The 17152-nt window shown below is 59.6% G+C and overlaps 1 protein-coding gene across 2 annotated transcripts in view; it reads right to left on the bottom strand.

The window, feature by feature from the left end:
• Positions 1-4900, bottom strand: part of LRRC75A (leucine rich repeat containing 75A) — a 64019-nt gene extending 59119 nt beyond the window's left edge. The window contains exon 1 of one of the 2 annotated variants that reach the window (XM_068910040.1): positions 4399-4900. In XM_068910040.1, coding sequence (XP_068766141.1) covers positions 4399-4659 — 261 coding nt within the window. In that variant the 5' untranslated portion in view covers positions 4660-4900. The remainder of the gene's footprint in view (positions 1-4398) is intronic. The other variant, XM_068910039.1, reaches the window with a different exon arrangement.
• Positions 4901-17152: the final 12252 nt, after the last annotated feature.

The following is a 17152-nucleotide window of genomic DNA, read 5'->3' as shown; positions in this document are numbered from 1 at the left end:
ACTGGGGTGCTAACGCAGCGTCTGGTGCAGCTTTTCAGACAAGTCACCGAGTGCAGCTCGAAGAAGTTGACGGATGCATCAGCAGTACAAAGTAGAAATGCTTTTTTCCCCTCGCCTCTTGCAATCTTTTTCTCTTCCAAGCTGCAAGTAGATATGCAACCTGGGAGCGTTAAGGATCACCATAAGCCTAATTGTGGTGACCAGAAACATAGGGCATTACGTACGATTAATAGCTGAGTTAATCAATCGTCTAGTTTTAAATGTAAAACGTTTTGAGAAGTTTACTTTGCCTCCACCATGTATCCAGCATACCTGGCGTTTTGTTTTTTTTTTTTATTTAGCCCACAAAAACCACATTAAAACACTAGCTTCCCGCATTTTGAACTCGAGTTTTCATCTCCAGGCCACTTGACATAAGTCAGAAGCGCAAAAAGTGAAATCAGTCGAGTAAACCCCAAATCCACCGTTTCCCACCAGAACAGGGACATGCCAAGGCGCCCGCAGCGGCGCACAGCCGACTACAGAAAGGCCCGCGGGCGGGCGCGCTGCGCTCCTTGCTCACGAAAGGAAGTATCAGATTGCACCAAACGGCATCGGCCTTTTGAAACAAAACAGGAAAACATCCTCTTTCACAAAAAATTCCCCTCGTTTCGCTCTCGGAGGGGGCGAGCGGTTTCCGCCCCGCGCGGGGCAGGTCGATGCCACGCTGCCGGGTGACGGGACGCTCCCGAATAACCACGGTCCCTTCTGGTCCGGCAAAGCACGACGCCGTTTTCTGCGCCGGGTTTCATCCTCCTTCCCGGCTTCGCGTTGTGCAAAGCGCCTGCTGGTCCCTGCCGGCTCCCGCGGGCTTTGGCGTCCCCGCCGCCGCTCGCCTGCTCCTCTCCGGGGGGTAGAGGAGGCCGGCGGTCACGGCGCTGCCGCTACCCGCTTTCGAGCCCCTTTCGCACCCGCGTGAACGGTGCAGAAACCCCCCCCGCCGCGAAGCAGCGTCAAAACCCTGGGGCGGACACGAACGGCCCCTTCGGCAAAAGCCTGCCGAAGTTTCGGTGCGTTCGGGGGGGGGGCCGCCGGCAGGAAGGGGAGGCCGAACAAAAGCAAAACCCGACCCCGAACGAGGAACGGCGGCAGCGCCGGTCAAAGGCACGTTGCTGCATTGGGTTTCGAATCGATGCGGCTCCGGCGAAAACGGCAAGCACCCGCTGGCGGCAGGGACGCTCAGACCGCGCGAGCCCCTCTTCGGCTTCCTTCGCTGCAGCTGCGCGAGGGAATTATCTCCTTCGTACCTGGACGGTGGGTTGGATGCCCCAAACCACGCGGCACAGGTACTAACCGGAGACGGACGCGTCTCGGTTACTTCTCCACGGCGAACGGGAGCATCCCGGGAGCCCAGGAGAGGCGGCTCCGGGAGAGCCTCGGCCAAAGCCCTTCGGCCACGCGAACAAAGCAAAATCTCTGCTTTTGCCCCAAGAGCCGCCTGGCTGAGAGGCGATGAAGACACCAGAACCATTAAAGACGTTACTTTATTTATTTATTTATTTTTAATGCAATGCTTTTCAAGCTCATCACACGCTTAGGAGGGGAGGAAGGGACAGACAGCGCCGATTCCTGCTGCCCTGCGTTGGATGCTGAGGGTCCCAAACCGATGCTTCATCCCCGCTGTCCCTGGGGTACCACATCCCACTCCGAGCTGGGACACCCCCCCCCCCCCCACGCTCCACGAGCTTGAAAGGCTTTTTTTTTTTTAAATAGAAATAAAATAAAATAAACGCTGACGTTTCGGAGTGCTCTGCCCACGCCTGCACCTTGCTGAAACGGCGGCGGCAGGACACGTGCCATCACTTCCATCCCGGACCCCTTCGGAGCATCCCGTCCCCCGACAAAACCTGCCTCCCTGCGCTTGGGAGAGCCTGCGGGCAGGCTGCCGGGGGGGGGGGTTGTCTTTAATTAATTAACGCTCATTACAACTCAGTCGCTGCTAGGAGCTTTGGGACAGAGCTTTAGAAATAAAACCCTTGTGCAATAGGTGACCGCAAAAAGAAGGGGCAGGCGCAGAGCGGGGCTGAGCGTGAAGCCGGGCCAGGGCGGCTGCCATGTCCTGGGAGCCAGCCCCCCCCCAAAAGGAGGGGGGACATCAGCGAAGGGAAGCGAGCACAGGCAGCCTGCCGCGCGGCCCCCGGCCCGGCGCACCCCCTCGGCAGGCCCGGAAGGATGCACGCACCGTTTGAACCCGTGCAAAAGCCAGAAACACCTTAAAAAAAAAAAAAAGAAACTGCTGCAGCAATAGCAAACCTGAGCCCTGTTTAGGAAACACGGACGGGCAGCAAGGGCTCGGCGGGCTGCAAACCGCCGGGACCGCCGGGCGAAACAGCGGCCCGCCACCTGCCTCAGCCTCCCCGCGGGATGGTGACGGGAGCCGCCTCCCCCGGTGCCGTTATTTTTTTAAATTATTCCCTTGGCCAACCCCCCCCCCTTAGGATGGGGATATTCCTCACGTCGTTAATAAAGCCCCCCTGCAGCAGGCAGCGCACGGGACCGCGGGCGGTCCAGGCTACGTCCGGGCAGGAGGCCGGGCACCGCGGGAACGCTTTGCCTTTTCTTCTTTTTTTTTAAATTTATTTATTTTTTTTAATTCCCGGCACGCGGGGGACGCGCTCCCGCGCCGGCCGCGACCGCCGGCCGGAACCAGCGGCAAATTCTTGGAGCGAAACGTAACGGGCGGCGGAGGGCCGGTTGGCTTGGGAAAAGGACCCTTTTGGCAGCGGGGCGGAGGAAAACACGCTTGGCTGTACAAATCCTCTCCCCAGCAGGAGAGACGCTCCCAGAACGTAACACACGGCCAGCGCCGGGCGGTTTTAACCGCTGAAATTCAAGAGCGTGTCAAAAAAAAAAAGAAAAAGGGAGGGGTGGAAAAAAAAAAAAGGCGGGATGCTAGAAAACATTGAAGTGTCTATTCTGCAGCTGGGGGAAAGGGGCATCGGCCCTGGCCCGGGTGGAGGAGCGCCTTTTTTTAAAGGCTACAGGCGGCAAGGCTGGCAGCCTGCTGGACGCCGCGTCGGCCCAGGCGCCGCTCTCGCGGAGCGTCTCCCGCACCCGGCCAGGCTGCCGCCCGCCCCGGCGCTTCCCAGCGGCTCCCTGCGGCCCCGAAACGCTGCCCAGAAGCGGCGGGACCCTCCTGCCTGCTCGCCCCCCGCCCCGAGCCAGCGACGATCCCGCGCCGTCGGAAACGCGCGGCCAGGCTGTTGCGTTGCCCCCCGTTCGCCCGCCGCCAGGCCCGTCCGACCGGGCCGAGCGCTCCCGGGGCGCCCGCTCCCAAAGACTTCGCCCCCTCCTCGCTTCCCCCAGCGTTTCTAAACGAATTTTAAGCTTAAGCCGAGATCTTTTTTTTCCCCTTCCGCTTAGTCAGCGGAGAGGACGCGCCGGCGCTGCGACGGGGCCCAGCTCTTCCCCCCCCCCCCGGCCCCGGGATTCCCCCCCCCCCGGCGCCGCGACGCGGGGCGACGCCGACGCCCCCGGGAAGCCGCCCCCGGCGGCAGCCTCGCTGCAAGCGGCCGCCCGAGAGCTCCCTCCGCTCCGCTTCCCCCCTGCACTGCTCCCGAGGCAGCAATAAGCCGCCTGAACTCGGCTACGACGGGCAGCGCGGCCCCGCGTGGGGGGTCGGGGGCGCGCCACCGACAAGACGCCTGCTTGCCCCCAAAGCGAAAAGGACCCCAAAAATGGGGGGGGGGGGAGGGAGGAGGAAAAAAAAAAAAAAAGCAAAACGCAAACACCAGGAAGAGCAGGAGGAGCCGGCTTTTCACCTGCACGGACCGACTCTCAGCTCACCTGCAGCGCCAAAAAAAAAAAAAAAAAAAAAGCGAGGAGCCGGCGGAGCGCGGGGAAGAGCCGAGCTACTCCTGCCCAGGCGGCGGGACGGGGCACGCCGGACCCCGGCTCCTCGGGCCCGAAAACAGTCGAGCTCGGCGAGGCTGGGTCTGCTGTCGTTTTTGCACGGGAGACGTGCTGGTTTCCAGCGGCCAGCGCAGCCGAGAGCCGGGGAAGCTTTGGCCCCTTGCGGCGGCGCGGCGCGGGCTTCGCGCCCCGCGGCCGCAGGAGGGACCGAGCGGGGGCCGCCTCGAGCACCGGCCCCCTCCCGCGGGGGGGGGCAACTTTCCGTTTCCAACCGAGCGAGGTGCGCGCAGCCCCCCCCCCCCCCGAGCCCGTTTTCCCCCCCCCACCTCGCCCCAAATCACGCCCCGAAAAGTCAGCCCCGTGCAGAAGCGCGCCCCTCTCTGCCCGCAGCGCAGCGTGCCAGCTTGCAATAATAATAATAATAATAATAATAATAATAATAATAATAATAATAATACAAAAACCCCAAATCAGGGTTTCTTTGGCTCTCGGCCCGCGCGGCCTCACCTGGCGCAGGTGCCTCAGCAGCTCCGTCGCCTCCTCCTGCTTGCCCTGCTTGGCCAGCAGCAGCATGTCCTGGATCAGGCAGACGCGCCGGTGGTAGGGGGCCAGGCTGCCGCCCCCCCGGCCGAACTTCTCGCCCGACTTGGCCACGAGGCTGGCGAGGAAGTCGCCCCGGTCGCGGGGGGGCAGCCGCTTGCGGGGCGGCGGCGGGGGGCTCTCCCCGGGACCGCCCGGCGGGCAGCCCTTGGTCTGCCGCGTGCCCATGGCCCCCGGGGGGGGCGCTAAGGGGATTGGGGGGGGTCGCACAGGGGATTAGGGGTGCGTAAGGGGGTCGAGGGGGGATGCACAAAGGGATTGGGGGTGCACAAGGGGGTGGAGAGGGGATGCACAAAGGGATCGAGGGGGGATGCACAAGAGGTGGGGGGGATGCACAGGGGGTCCGGGGTCGCACGAGGGGGTTTGGGAGGGTGCACAAGGGAGGGGAGGGACGCACAGGGGGATCAGTGGGGTGCACAAGGGGGGGATGCACAGGCGGTCTGGGGTCGCACAAGGGGGTTTGGGAGGGTGCACAAGGGGGGGGATGCACAAGGGGGGGATGCACAGGGGGTCCGGGGTCGCACGAGGGGGTTTGGGAGGGTGCACAAGGGGGGGGATGCACAAGGGGGGGATGCACAGGGGGTCCGGGGTCGCACGAGGGGGTTTGGGAGGGTGTACAAGGGGGGGAGGGGACGCGCAGGGGGGGATCAGCGGGGTGCACAAGGGGGCGGCGGGGGGGATGCACAGGGGGTCGGGGGCAGGCACGAGGGGCCGCTCAGGGGCCGGGGGCGCGGGCCGGCAGCCGGGCGCCGCCGCAGCCCCGCAGCGGGGCCGGCTCGGGGCGGCGGGGGGGCGCGGCGCGGCCGCCCCCCTCCATGGCAGCCCGCGCGCCCGCCTCGATCCCGCTCACGGCAGCCGGCGGGCGGCGGCGGGCGGCATCGGAGCGATGAGCGCGGCAGTGCTCAGCGCCGCAGAGCGGCCGCGGCGGGGCCGCGGCGCGCCACCCTCCAGAAAAGCGCCCCCGAAACACTCCCCCCCCCCCCCCCCGCCCCAAGCAGCCCTCGCCTCTTGGCCTCCTCCTCCTTCTCCTTCTCCTCCTCCGAGGGGGCTGCGGCCCGGGAGGGCCCCGGCGTCCGAGCCGCCGCCGCGGGGCTGCAGCCACGACTTGGGGGCAACTGTTGCGCGGCGCGGCGCGGCTCGGCTCGGCCGGGCGGGGGTGCGTGCGGCGGGGAGAGCCGGGGGAGGGCCGGGGGCGGGCACCGTGCACCGAGGCAGGGCTTGCGGAGGAAGCTGGAGCCGGACGGGGCTCTTCCTTCCTCCGCCGCCTTCGCTCGCCCCACCGCGCCGGGGCTTGCACCGAGGGGAGAAGGGGCTGCAGCGACGGGTTGCACCGGGCGGTTGCACCGGGGTGGGGGGGGGAAAGGGGCTGCAGCGAGGGGCTGCACCGGGCGGTTGCACTGGCAGGGAGAAGGGGCTGCAGCGAGGGGTTGCACTGGGGGAGGGGGGGGAAGGGGCTGCAGCGAGGGGTTGCACTGGGAGGGGGGGGAAGGGGCTGCAGCGAGGGTTGCACTGAAGGGGAGAGGTTGCACCGGGCAGTTGCACCGGGAGGGAGAAGGGGCTGCAGCGAGGGGCTGCACTGGGTGGTTGCACTGGGGGGGAGAAGGGGCTGCAGTGAGGGGCTGCCCTGGGGGGAGAAGGGGCTGCAGCAAGGGGTTGCACCGGGTAGTTGTACTGTGGGGAGAAGGGGCTGCAGCGAGGGGTTGCACCGGGCGGTTGTACTGAGGAGGGAGAAGGGGCTGCAGCAAGGGGCTGCACTGGGTGGTTGCACTGCAGAGGGAGAAGGGGCTGCAGCGAGGGGTTGCACTTGGGGGGAGAAGGGGATGCAGTGAGGGGTTGCACTGGGGGGAGAAGGGGTTGCACCGGGCGGTTGCACTTGGGAGAAGGGGCTGCAGGGAGGGGTTGCACTTGGGGGGAGAAGGGGCTGCACCGGGCGGTTGCACCGGGCGGTTGCACTGGGGGGAGAGGGGGCTGCAGTGAGGGGCTGCAGTGGGGGGAGAAGGGGCTGCAGCGAGGGGTTGCACTGGGTGGTTGCACTGGGGGGAGAAGGGGCTGCAGCGAGGGGTTGCACTGGGTGGTTGCACTGGGGGGAGAAGGGGCTGCAGCGAGGGGTTGCACTGGGTGGTTGCACTGGGGGGAGAAGGGGCTGCAGCGAGGGGTTGCACTGGGGTGGTTGCACTGGGGGGGGAAGGGGCTGCAGCGAGGGGTTGCACTGGGGGGGATAAGGGGCTGCCGCGGGGCTCGGCTGCTGGCACCCCCGAGCGGCAGCACGACGCATCCCCGCTGGCGGTGCCAGCACGTGGGGTTTGTGCCCTGCATGCCCAGGAGGGACCCCCGGCCGTTTCTCCTGTCCGTCCCCTGCGGGACGCGGTCCGAGCAGGAGCCGTAGACCTGCTGTACGCAGCCCCCGTCCGGCACCGCGCTCCGGTACCTGCCCGAGATTATCCCCCGCATGAAGCACCCGGCTCTGGTACCCGGCCGAGCTCTGCTGGATAAACGCCTGGCGGAGCCCTCGCAGGGCTGAGGCTGCCGCCGGCAGAGCCACTGCAGGAGCCCGGAAACGCACGGCCAGCGGCGTGTGCCTCCAGCAAGGGGGACAGCCGGGGCCGGAGGAGACCCGCCAGGGCCGGCGCGCCGCCCGGCTCCACCTCCTCCGGCAGCAACCAGCTCTGGGAGCGCTGTGCCCCGGCGTTAGAAACCACCCCAAAGCCACAAGTGCAAGTTTGCATCCTTTTTTTCCCCCCTGACGCCCTGAACGCGTGCACCAACGTTTTGTCGTGCCGATGAATAAGAGGCAGCTCTCCGGCGCGTGCAAACGGCTGCAGGCCCGCGGGCTCGTTCCTAAAACCGGACAGGCTGGCAGGAAACCGCCCCGATTCGGCGGCCATCCAACGCGCGCCCGCGGAGTCAAACCGCTGCCCGCTCAGAGGGGCAGGACGCGGCGGCTGGCCTCGTGCCCCCGCGCCAACCCAGCCCGAGGCGCTCCCGGCAGGCTCAGCTTCGCGCGTCAGCTCTCTGACCGATGGCGCGCTGCAAAACTCGTCGTTGGCGCCTTCTTCCCCGAGCGCAGACGCGTGCGGGCTGCGAGGTAACGGCCGCCCGTCCGGGGGCGTTTGCGTCTTCCTCGCCGTGCCTACGCCTTGCGACGGCTCCCGTTAAGGGTGCGTTAGAAAAACCCGCGGCTTTAAAAGGAAGTAACTGCAGAGCGTGAGACCGTGGAAGAGAAGTTCTCCTCTCCCGCAGAACTCGGATTCAGGAACGGTCTCCTTTTCACATCCAAAACAAACTAAAACTTTGCAAAGCGCTCTGCAGGGGCCGGGAAACAGCCCTGCTACGCGACTCAGTAACGTGGGGCAATAAGCTGGCAAGTAGGAAGTCCGAATGCAAACACCCGAAAAGAGAGACAAACCGTTTCAGTTCCTTTAACGCCGCAGGTTTGTGGACCCATCACCAAATTTCTGGCTGCTTTTCGCATGTCTGCGCAGATAACGTTCGGTCTTGAATCAGCCACGGGTAAAGTGAACTTCCAGGAAGGGCTGACCGCTCTTACCCGGAGCTGCGTCCGCGCGTTCACGCGCTTACGTGCCGTGAGCGTTGCAGCACGCCTAAGGCAGAACCACGCTCTTTGAGCTCAGGCTTAGGCCAGGACTCCCATCCTAAACTGGAAAATCCACTCTGGACAAGTAGGGTTAAAAGTGGGAGGTTCGAAAGTGGGGTGTTTCGCAAAACACTTGTAAGACATCCACAAACCAGCGTTGTGCAAGACATCCTCACCATCGCGTCTGCCTTCGCGACCTCTCCTGCCCACGTCAGACATCCCGCCGCATCCGGCCGGGGAGTTTAGGACTTCTTGCTCAGCTGGCAGGTTTTGGGGGAGACCTTGGCGGGGGGGGGGGGGGGAATTTCTTGGTGGTTCAGCTAATAAGCAGAGCAAAAACAGCCGGCAGGACTGAAGGGAGCCACGGCGCTTGGAGCGCCAGCCGCCTTGTCCAAGCCTGTCCCCAAATTCGCAGGAAGTCCAAACCCGAACCTTCGTCGGGACCATTCGCCGCTTCCCATCGGACGGAAAGGCCCCTGCTTTAGAGGGCTGCGCGTGACTTGCCGACTTTTCCTGGTGGGGATGGCGGTCAGGATTAACTTTAAGTGTCAGTATCAGATTCAGGTCAGCGCTGCTCGCTCCCTGAAAGGGACTAAGCTGACTGTTGGAAATACTGTTTTGAGGACGGCCTTTACAGGAATCCCAGCGCTAATGAGATTTCTTCGCTTACTTAACAAACAGCCTTGTTTTGAGCCCCCACCAAATCCAGCACGAAGAGAGCCGTCGGTCTCAACGCAGCATCCCCGGGGAAGGAGGCCAAATTGAAAAACGTGATTTTGAGAGAACAAAGGGCTATCCACATCCTCCGCCTTACTCAATTCAGGTCTGACAAGGCGCAGCAGCGCGACAGCCTCGAAGGGGCCTCGCGAAAGGCTGCAAGACGTAATTGCAGATGAACTAAACTCCAGGATAAACGGGGCAACGTAATTACGAGACACATTACATGCACTGAGAGACGGTTTGAAGGAGAAATGAAAGGATCTCACATAGAAGTAATTATGTTTCCTGGGGGGCATAGATGAAGTTTTCCCACGTTGACCTCGGTCCCCGCGGGCGGGCGGCCGGCGCGGCGGGAGAGGCACGGGTGCCCCCCCGGCTTTGAAGCCGCTTTCTTCTCTGGGCTTCGTTAGGCAGGAGGCGAGGGGGCCGGGGGGGCCGCCCGCGTTGCCGGACGCGGCCCGCGTTTGCAGCCCGGTGGCGGAGGGGCTCGAGGACGGCCGGGCAGGGCCCGAGGCGAGGCAAGGAGGGGCGCAGCCGTCTCGGCGAGCCAGCAGAGCTGCCAAGACCCCGCTCTCGGCAAAGCTTTCTTTTCCATTATTAATTTACTACAACTTATTACTTGCACTACATAAAAAAATGACTGGCGCTCCGCAGGCGTTTTTAGAGGAAAAGAACTGCCATCCTACACCCGCCTCTGCCAAGCAGCACCGCTGCCGCAGGAGGGAATCACGGTTCTTCCCGCGACGACCTCGGCCAAACCGCTTTGCTACGGCAAAAAAAAAAACCTAGCGAAGGCCAGGCGACGGCGTCCGCAAAGCTCCCCTTCTCCGGCGGGCTGCCTTCACCTCCCGGAGAGACCAAGGGCTTGCAACGGGCACGCCGGGTTTTGCCCCCGGCACGCGTTTAATAATTTCGCCTGATCAGAAGCGCCGAGAAACATTTGCCGGATGGCAGAAGCGTTTGCTCAACAGAACGGGGCTTCCCGTGCAGGCGCCGGCAGGATACGTCCTTCTGCATCAAAACCGAGCGCTGTTCTCGGCGTCGGAGGGGCCCCTCGGCTGCGGGAACGTCACGGTGTCCCACGGCTTCGCCCCCGCCGAGCGCCGCCTCTCTCCTCCCCGGGACATCTCCCCGTCGCGTGACCCTACGCCGCGGAGCGCAACGGAGCAGTCCTGCCTCACTTGCGAGATGAAGTCTTCTCCTCCTCGTTTTTAACTTTGTTAAAGCTGAAAGAAATTATACGCTTTTTAGGGAGCAGCAGGAGCAAGACCCACAGGAGAGACTGCACCAAGATGTGAACTTTCCCGAAAGTCAAAGCGAAGCTGTCGTCCAGTTTGGACGCCGTCTCTATCTGCAAAACAGTAAAGACCCTTCTTTTGAGTAGAAACAATCGAAGCTTGTTTGTGCCTGCAGTTCAAATCTCCAGCGTGGGGTAAAACTGACCTGAATCCAGGGCTTCCTGGCCAGAGAGAAACTTAAACCATTGGCTTCCTTCCAACATAGAGTAAAAAGTCGATGCTTCAAAAACAATAATTATAAAACAAGGTTTTAACTTATGCAAGGAAAACTTTCTGATTTTGGAAACACTACTATTTCTTATCAGTTCGCTGTGACAAAGTGATGTGAAACCGAGCAGCTGGGATCGATATTACACTGTGTTTGCCTTTAATAACGCATTTTCTCCTGCCTCCGTTCTCCCTGCCAGGGCCAGGCTCCTTGGCCGGGTTGTGTTCCTAAGGATCAAGCTGGCCCGATGCCTCTTTCCGAGCTGCCCTTCGGAGGTCTCTGCCTCGCGCTGCAGGCGGTATCCGCGGCTGGGAAGTCTCGTCCGCAGGACAGGAGGGGGAACAGACCATAACTCGTCATGCAATGCACCAGCAGCAAAATTCATTTTCATTTCATTGAAATAGTGAAACGTTTTTGGGTCACTTCAGCAAAACACACTAATCCGAGTCAGGCTGACCTGATCCAGTATGCTGTACTCACCCTACGCTCCCCTGGCAAAAAATGCAGACTTTTTTTTTTTTTTTAAAGCCGATTTTGTCGAATGATCCCAAGCGCTTGCGGTGGGCGCTGCCCTCCTCTCCCTCCCGTTGCAGTGGGAGACCAGAGCGCCCGAGGGCTTTGCAAAACCGAGCCTGATTTTGGATTATACCAAAGTGATGTAAGGTATGCCAAAGTGTTGACAGGCAATAAAATCATGATACTCTTTACTTTTCTTCCCCCCCAGGAAGGGCTCCCAAGGGGCAGACCCACGCGGCCAGCGTGCAGGAGCTCCCTGCAGCCTCCAGGCAAGTCTCAGCCCTTCTGCAGCCAGTCTCAGCTTGGAGCCCAAGCCCCGGCTGGGGAAGCGGCACCAGTTGCTGACCCAAAGTCACGCCAACCATTTGCCTTGAGCTAGCCCGTCCTCTCCCGAGGCCGGAGATGAGCGACGTCCCGGCTGCGCCCCTTCCCTGCCCGCGGCAGAGGCCCAGCGTGCCCTTTCAAGCGCGTCTCAACGCAGCGGCCGTGCTGACGGCTCCTTGCAGCCCACCTTAGGAAGGGTGCAAAGCGCTGGGTTTGCCCATCTCCCTGTGCCGCAGGCTCCCCGGCCGAGCTGGCCCCGCTGCGTCCTGGAGTGAAACGGGCTCTCACAGCTGTGTTTTTCCTATTGCATTTCCAGCGTGTAAGTATTAAGCCAGTTCCCGTCATTAGTTACACCACAGGTAACAAGGAGGGCGAGGGCTAATTAACCAGGACTGAACGAGGACCGGGGAAGCCTTTGCATAGCCAGGAAAGAACCTGGGAGGGAAGAAACCGTTTAAAACATTCCTTGGGATGTCTAAATAGCGCGGCCCAGATGGAAAACGCGTCCACAAAAGAACGATGTTACTGTGTGCTAAGCACCACGCGGGCGCGTGGGACTTCAGAAGGGCAGGAGCTGAAGCGCCACAGCTGAGGCAGTGACGCTACGGGTGATATACAGCCCTGTGAAATCAGAAAAGTAGCAGCCACTGTTCCTTTAATATGTTTTTTAAAATCAACCCAAACAGCATTATTCTTCTCATCATGACAAGAGGAGGTAGGACAAGAAAACGACGGCACAAACCTTTTGAAGAGGGCGAACAGAAGGAAAGAAACTGCAGCTTTCTTAAGGGGGGAGGGAAAAAAAAAATCGGACTAGGCTAGGCTGACGCAGGCAGGCAGCCCTCTACCCTTTGCACACGGGAACGTCCAAAGTTTAGGGCTGAGATTTTCAAGACAAAGTTAGGCATACATCTTGCATCCATTTTGTAGGGGCTGTTCAGCCTCTTAAACCGGCTTCCGGAACATCTCAGCCTGGACGTACTTGATGGAGACCCTCGTCAGTCCCTTCAGTCTTTGTCTCTTGTGCCACCTCTCCAAGGCAACGTTCAGGAATAAGATCAGCTCGTGTAAGAGAGTCCCAGTCCTGCCGGAGCTCCCCGCACCATGCTTCGTCATCACTGTGAAGAGAGAAGACTAGCTGTGCAGGTGAACGGCGAGCCAAAATTCACACCTGCAGTCTGGCAGAAATTTGGAACCTGTGCTGAAAAGCGTGGACCTAATTTCCCGTTACTCTAGGGCTCCTCTCTGGACGTTGCTCAGCAGCTCAGCGATACCACGCGCAGGAGGAATGCAAACGTGAAAGCGTCATAGCGTTTAGACGAATACTGTTTTTAAATACAGTCCCTGGACTCCCTCAATCTCAGAGTAATTAAAAACAATAACCACCACCATCATTCACTAAAGTTAGTACAAAAACTAGCACAGAAACCAACCATCTATGGTTCAGGCCACCACGTCAAAGCTCTTCACCGTCGCAGAGGCTCGGCTGTTACCAGCCGGCCGTCAGTGGGGTAAGCAGCTAGGACCCTGAGAAGCTATTGCACTACGAGAGCGTTGCAGACCCTCGGTGAATTTTTTCTGAATAATGAGCAAGACTTAACCCAGGAGGCAGACTACAACACGCTGCAGCTCTCAGCAGCACGGAGCTCAGCCCAGGGCTTGCTGAGAAACCCGCTGTAATCACCAATGCACCTCTCAAGAGCAAGAGCCCCAAAAGATTCAGCCAAGGGACAAATCGGGACAGATGAAGCTTATCCAAGTGCTTCCAGATGGTAGCAGTCTGGACCAAATTCAAAGGCCTCTTCCCTGGTTAGTCTTCTCAGCCCTAATCTAGATAAAAGGCCTCACTCCTTGGGCAAAGAGCTTACTTTCCTCAGTAAGAAGATGATGCTGTTACATCTTGGGGAGCCAGAGGAATATTGCTAATCAGAGGAGGGGATGAGCCATCCCAAGACCCAACTGTCTCAGAGCTCAGCTCTTGCACTAAATGTTCCCGATCTCACCCTTCTTCAGAAGTGGGTCAAATTAACAGACGGCCTGGGACAGCCTACGCCCAGCTCTGAGCCTGGGGTCTGAAGGGAGCGACAACCCTGCAAAGCGATTCAGGGGACTGTGGCGGGTTCAGAGCTCTGAAATAACTCTTTTGCCAACGTGCGTCCACATTTTTGGACCTTTTAGGCCCAGCTTTGTAAGGATAGTCAGGCTCTCAAAGTCAGAGTAAACCCACCCGTAGGAAATCCACGAGGGAGAGCTAAGCACGGGGAAAGCCAAGCACGTACACCAGACGGGCAGCAGACACACCAGGTTTTCCTCGGTTGTCATGTGGGAATACCCTGGCCGTAAACAGGAGGAAAAACAGGAGGAAAGCAAGAGGAGAGCTTCCCTGTCGGGTCCCGGCTAGACTCGGGCTTGCTATCGAGATGGCTGTCAGCATCACCGGTCGCATTTCTGCTCCCGAGGACAGGACCGGAGCGGCAGCTGCAGATAGGCGACGAACAGATGGACGTGGCGGGTCACTGGGGGAAAGCTACAGGCCGGAAAGTCCTAAAAGGCACGAGAAGAAAGAGAAATCGAATCGAAGTTAAACACGGCGGCTCTCCCTGGCTGCAGCCTCCTCTGCTGCTGTCGCCCAGGGGTGCTTTGAATTCCAGCCGCCCCGGCAGAGCGCGGGCCGAAACGTCTCCTCTGAGACTCAAGCCACAGCGCGGAGCGGCAAGCATCCCCAGCTTCAACCCGGAGGAGCCCTGCCTTCCTTTCTGACAAACCCAGGGAGGTTTACAGCCCTCGCCACCCCCGGGAAGCCCTTCCTAAACGTAGCCTGCCATCTACCCAACAGCCGTACGGCGACCGCCACGTAACAGCTCCAGCAGCCTCACGCTCGCCGTCTTCCCTGCCGGTCGTACCGATCCGGTCCCGAGCAGGGGCTCGCTCTATCTTCACAGCCATACGGGCGGAGAGGTTTTATCCCCGTTTTGCAGACAAAGAACTGAAGCACGAGGCGGACTGAAGCAAGAAGCGTAAGGTGGGATGAGAAGCCCGGTTTCCAAAAGCCTAGATCGGGGTCTCTCTCAGACTTACCCTTCCCTGCAGCTATTCAGCTGAGCTTATATCTTTTCCAGAACAGGAGAGTGGGTTCCTTTTTTTTAATTTAAAAATCTAAACTGCAGAAATAGGGCTATGCTTCTTATTCAGGGCTGCTTTAGCTTAATACACACCTAGCTTTGCACGGCATTTCCTGACAAGAAACAGCAGCCTTAAATTCTGCAGCAACGGCGGTTAGTCTCTCCACAATTTTTATTGCGTGTCGTGAATTTTAATAGAAATACATAGAAAACCCCATCCCCCAGCAGCACAGCAGCAAAAGGGGCGAGATTTGTATGAGCAGAGAAGCGCTACGGCTTTTTTAAACGCCGTCACAGCAAAACGAGTTTTGGTGGCGAGGCAGAGCATCGCAGAGCTACCGTTATCTGCTGAGAGCACCCGATTGCAGCTTCGAAATCCTCTTAATCAGGCGCTACGTCACAGCAGGGCGTCCTGCCTTGGGTGCTCAGCACCAGCGTTTCGCAAAGCCCCGGATGCCCAAGAAAAGGGTGAGCCTGCCCGCTCTGGTCCCGTCACCCCCCAGTCCTCCTTCTCTGTTAGTGCCCCTGTTTACAGACGTCCCTGCTGGTACCAGGCGGATCCCTGGCTTCCCACAGGAAGCGGATTAGTGATTCACCCTCTGGTTTCAGCACCTCTGGAAGCACAAGGAGTTAAATTCGGCTTCTCTAGCACATCCTTGGCATCTTCTCCTGGAAGGCTCAAACAAACGAACGACAAACTAAAGCGAACACTTTCATGTGCCAGAACAAAAAGCAATCCATGCTAATGCGCAGCATGCTGCTAATGGACACGCTTGGGTGATGTGATGGATGGATAGTCATTTTTAATGGAGCTTTTCCCATTTCCAGGAATTAGCTAGCTCACAGGCATGTTGTGGGTTGCATGGCAGCTTTCTGCAACAGCAAAAAACCCAGATGCTTGTGGTTGAAGTGACCTATTTTGGATAAACGAACACAACAACGAACAAGGCACCAGCTCCCAGGCAGGGAGAGCAGCATGGATAAATGCTTTGCGAAATATTTTTGCAACAGGGTGCCATCTGGTTTTGCAATCAGTGGCGCCCTTACAGAAGAGACGAGTATCACACGCAGCCCAGCTGGGAGGAGGCAGCAGCCACCGGGACCAGCGCTACCGAGCGTCCCTAGAAGGGGGAGACTCCCTCCGGACAGACCTCCCCGCCGGTGGCTGCCTGCGCACGACAGCTCTTGGAGACGTCACGCTTCCAGCGGTATGCAACATTTACAATCTGGCAGACACCTTGCGCTACCAGCCAGTGCCACAAGCTTTCTGCCATCCCCAAGTCGTGTCGCAGGACTCGCATGGAGAGCGCTCGTAGCAGCTGCTACTCGGTTCACCGGGCTCCTCGCCCACACCGCAGCGCGGCTGTCTCTGCGCTAAAAGCTCCTACAAAGCCAAGGCCACGACTGTGCACAAAGGGCTTTTGAAGAGCCTCTCCCGAGAGATGCTCTCCGTGCAAAACGTGCTATCACCCTGTCCTACGCGTGGCACCTTACAGAGACCCGGAGGCATAAACGGGTCCAGGTCTCGCTGGCACACGGGGAAAAGGGGGCTCTGGTTCTCACGGCTCTGCGGTTTCTGATCCGCGAGGTCGACGCACGTAGCTCGCCAGCTGCTCAAAGCGGTGTGAACCACACGGCAGGACTCAACCCTGCCGGCGACCTTGGCTTCACCAGATTGCTGTTGCCTGTGATCGTAACCAACAGCCCTGTTCTTACGGAGCAGCTACCGCCTGTAAGCAAGCCTTCGCCAGGCCTGCTCCCATCCCCTTCAGCTCCCAAAGGCTGATGCACCTGAATAAGGACAACTCAGCTCTAAGATAGTCTCACGACAGCCCGATCAGCGCAGTGCCAGATGGCCTCAGGGGACTTAGGGATTGCGACAGTTTAGCAGAGATCCCAGCAGCAGATGGCATCCCTCTCCCAGGGAGCATCACCACATCCCCTAGAGCTCTCCATCCCATCATAACAGACGTCTTATTCACATCGAGGAACAGCCGCCTGGGCATATTTACTGGTCAACTAAAAACATCAGCTCAAGTTGATCTATCTGCTGCCGTGATGCCCCAAATGGCTCAGAAATCTCAACCCTGCTGTAGCCAGTACCACATTAACCCGAGATTCCCTTGTTCAGTCTACGCTCGTATTTAGTCCTCCATTTTTCAGCAGTCTTGGCTCTGCTCAGATCCCAGATTTGAACAGATTTGGGGAAGTGCTTCTCCAGGGATTTTCACTTCTGCCAGGTGACCATTCCACGGCGTATCCTGCTCTCCCGGCCGAGGAGAAGCAGCACTGCGCTCCAGCGAGCCCCGGACGCTGGAGGACTCCTTCCTTCGCTCGGCTCCAACACGGCAGCTTTCAAGCTGTTCTAATTGACACTGGGGTCTGAGCTCGCCTCCAGCTGTGCCCAGGCTCTGGCAAGATTAGAGCCGTTTTGTGTGCCAGGGTGATAGCTTCCCTCAGCACTACAGTCACTAGTTTATTTTATGCATGTACAATCATGCCCGGGCAACCACTTGGTGGACAGAGCTTTTCTACTGAAAAACTGCTTTATATTGTTCTAGCCTATGTCCCTGCTGGCGCAGAAAAAAGCTAGCAAGATATTAACCCCTACAGAAGGGCTGCATCAACACCAGGAAGGCTGCGGTGGAATAGCTAGCACAGCACCCTCGTGCGAGCTGGCGTGCCGGGGGCACATACTGCCGAGATCTCCCCTATGACGAAGGCTTCCTTTCTTTCTACAAACCATTTTATTCATGCATGATGAAGCGTCATAAATAACTACAAGCGGGCCGGGCTCCCGGAGCGCCGAGTAAAGCACAGTTTGCCAGGAATTCGCCTCCCTTACTTTGTTCTCCTGCTAATAACCAGCGGGAACTTT

The sequence above is a fragment of the Struthio camelus genome, chromosome 16 (genome assembly GCF_040807025.1).
Source record: "Struthio camelus isolate bStrCam1 chromosome 16, bStrCam1.hap1, whole genome shotgun sequence".
Lineage (NCBI taxonomy): Eukaryota > Metazoa > Chordata > Aves > Struthioniformes > Struthionidae > Struthio > Struthio camelus.
Note: the sequence above shows the minus strand (reverse complement) of the source record. Positions and strands in the feature narration are given on the sequence as shown.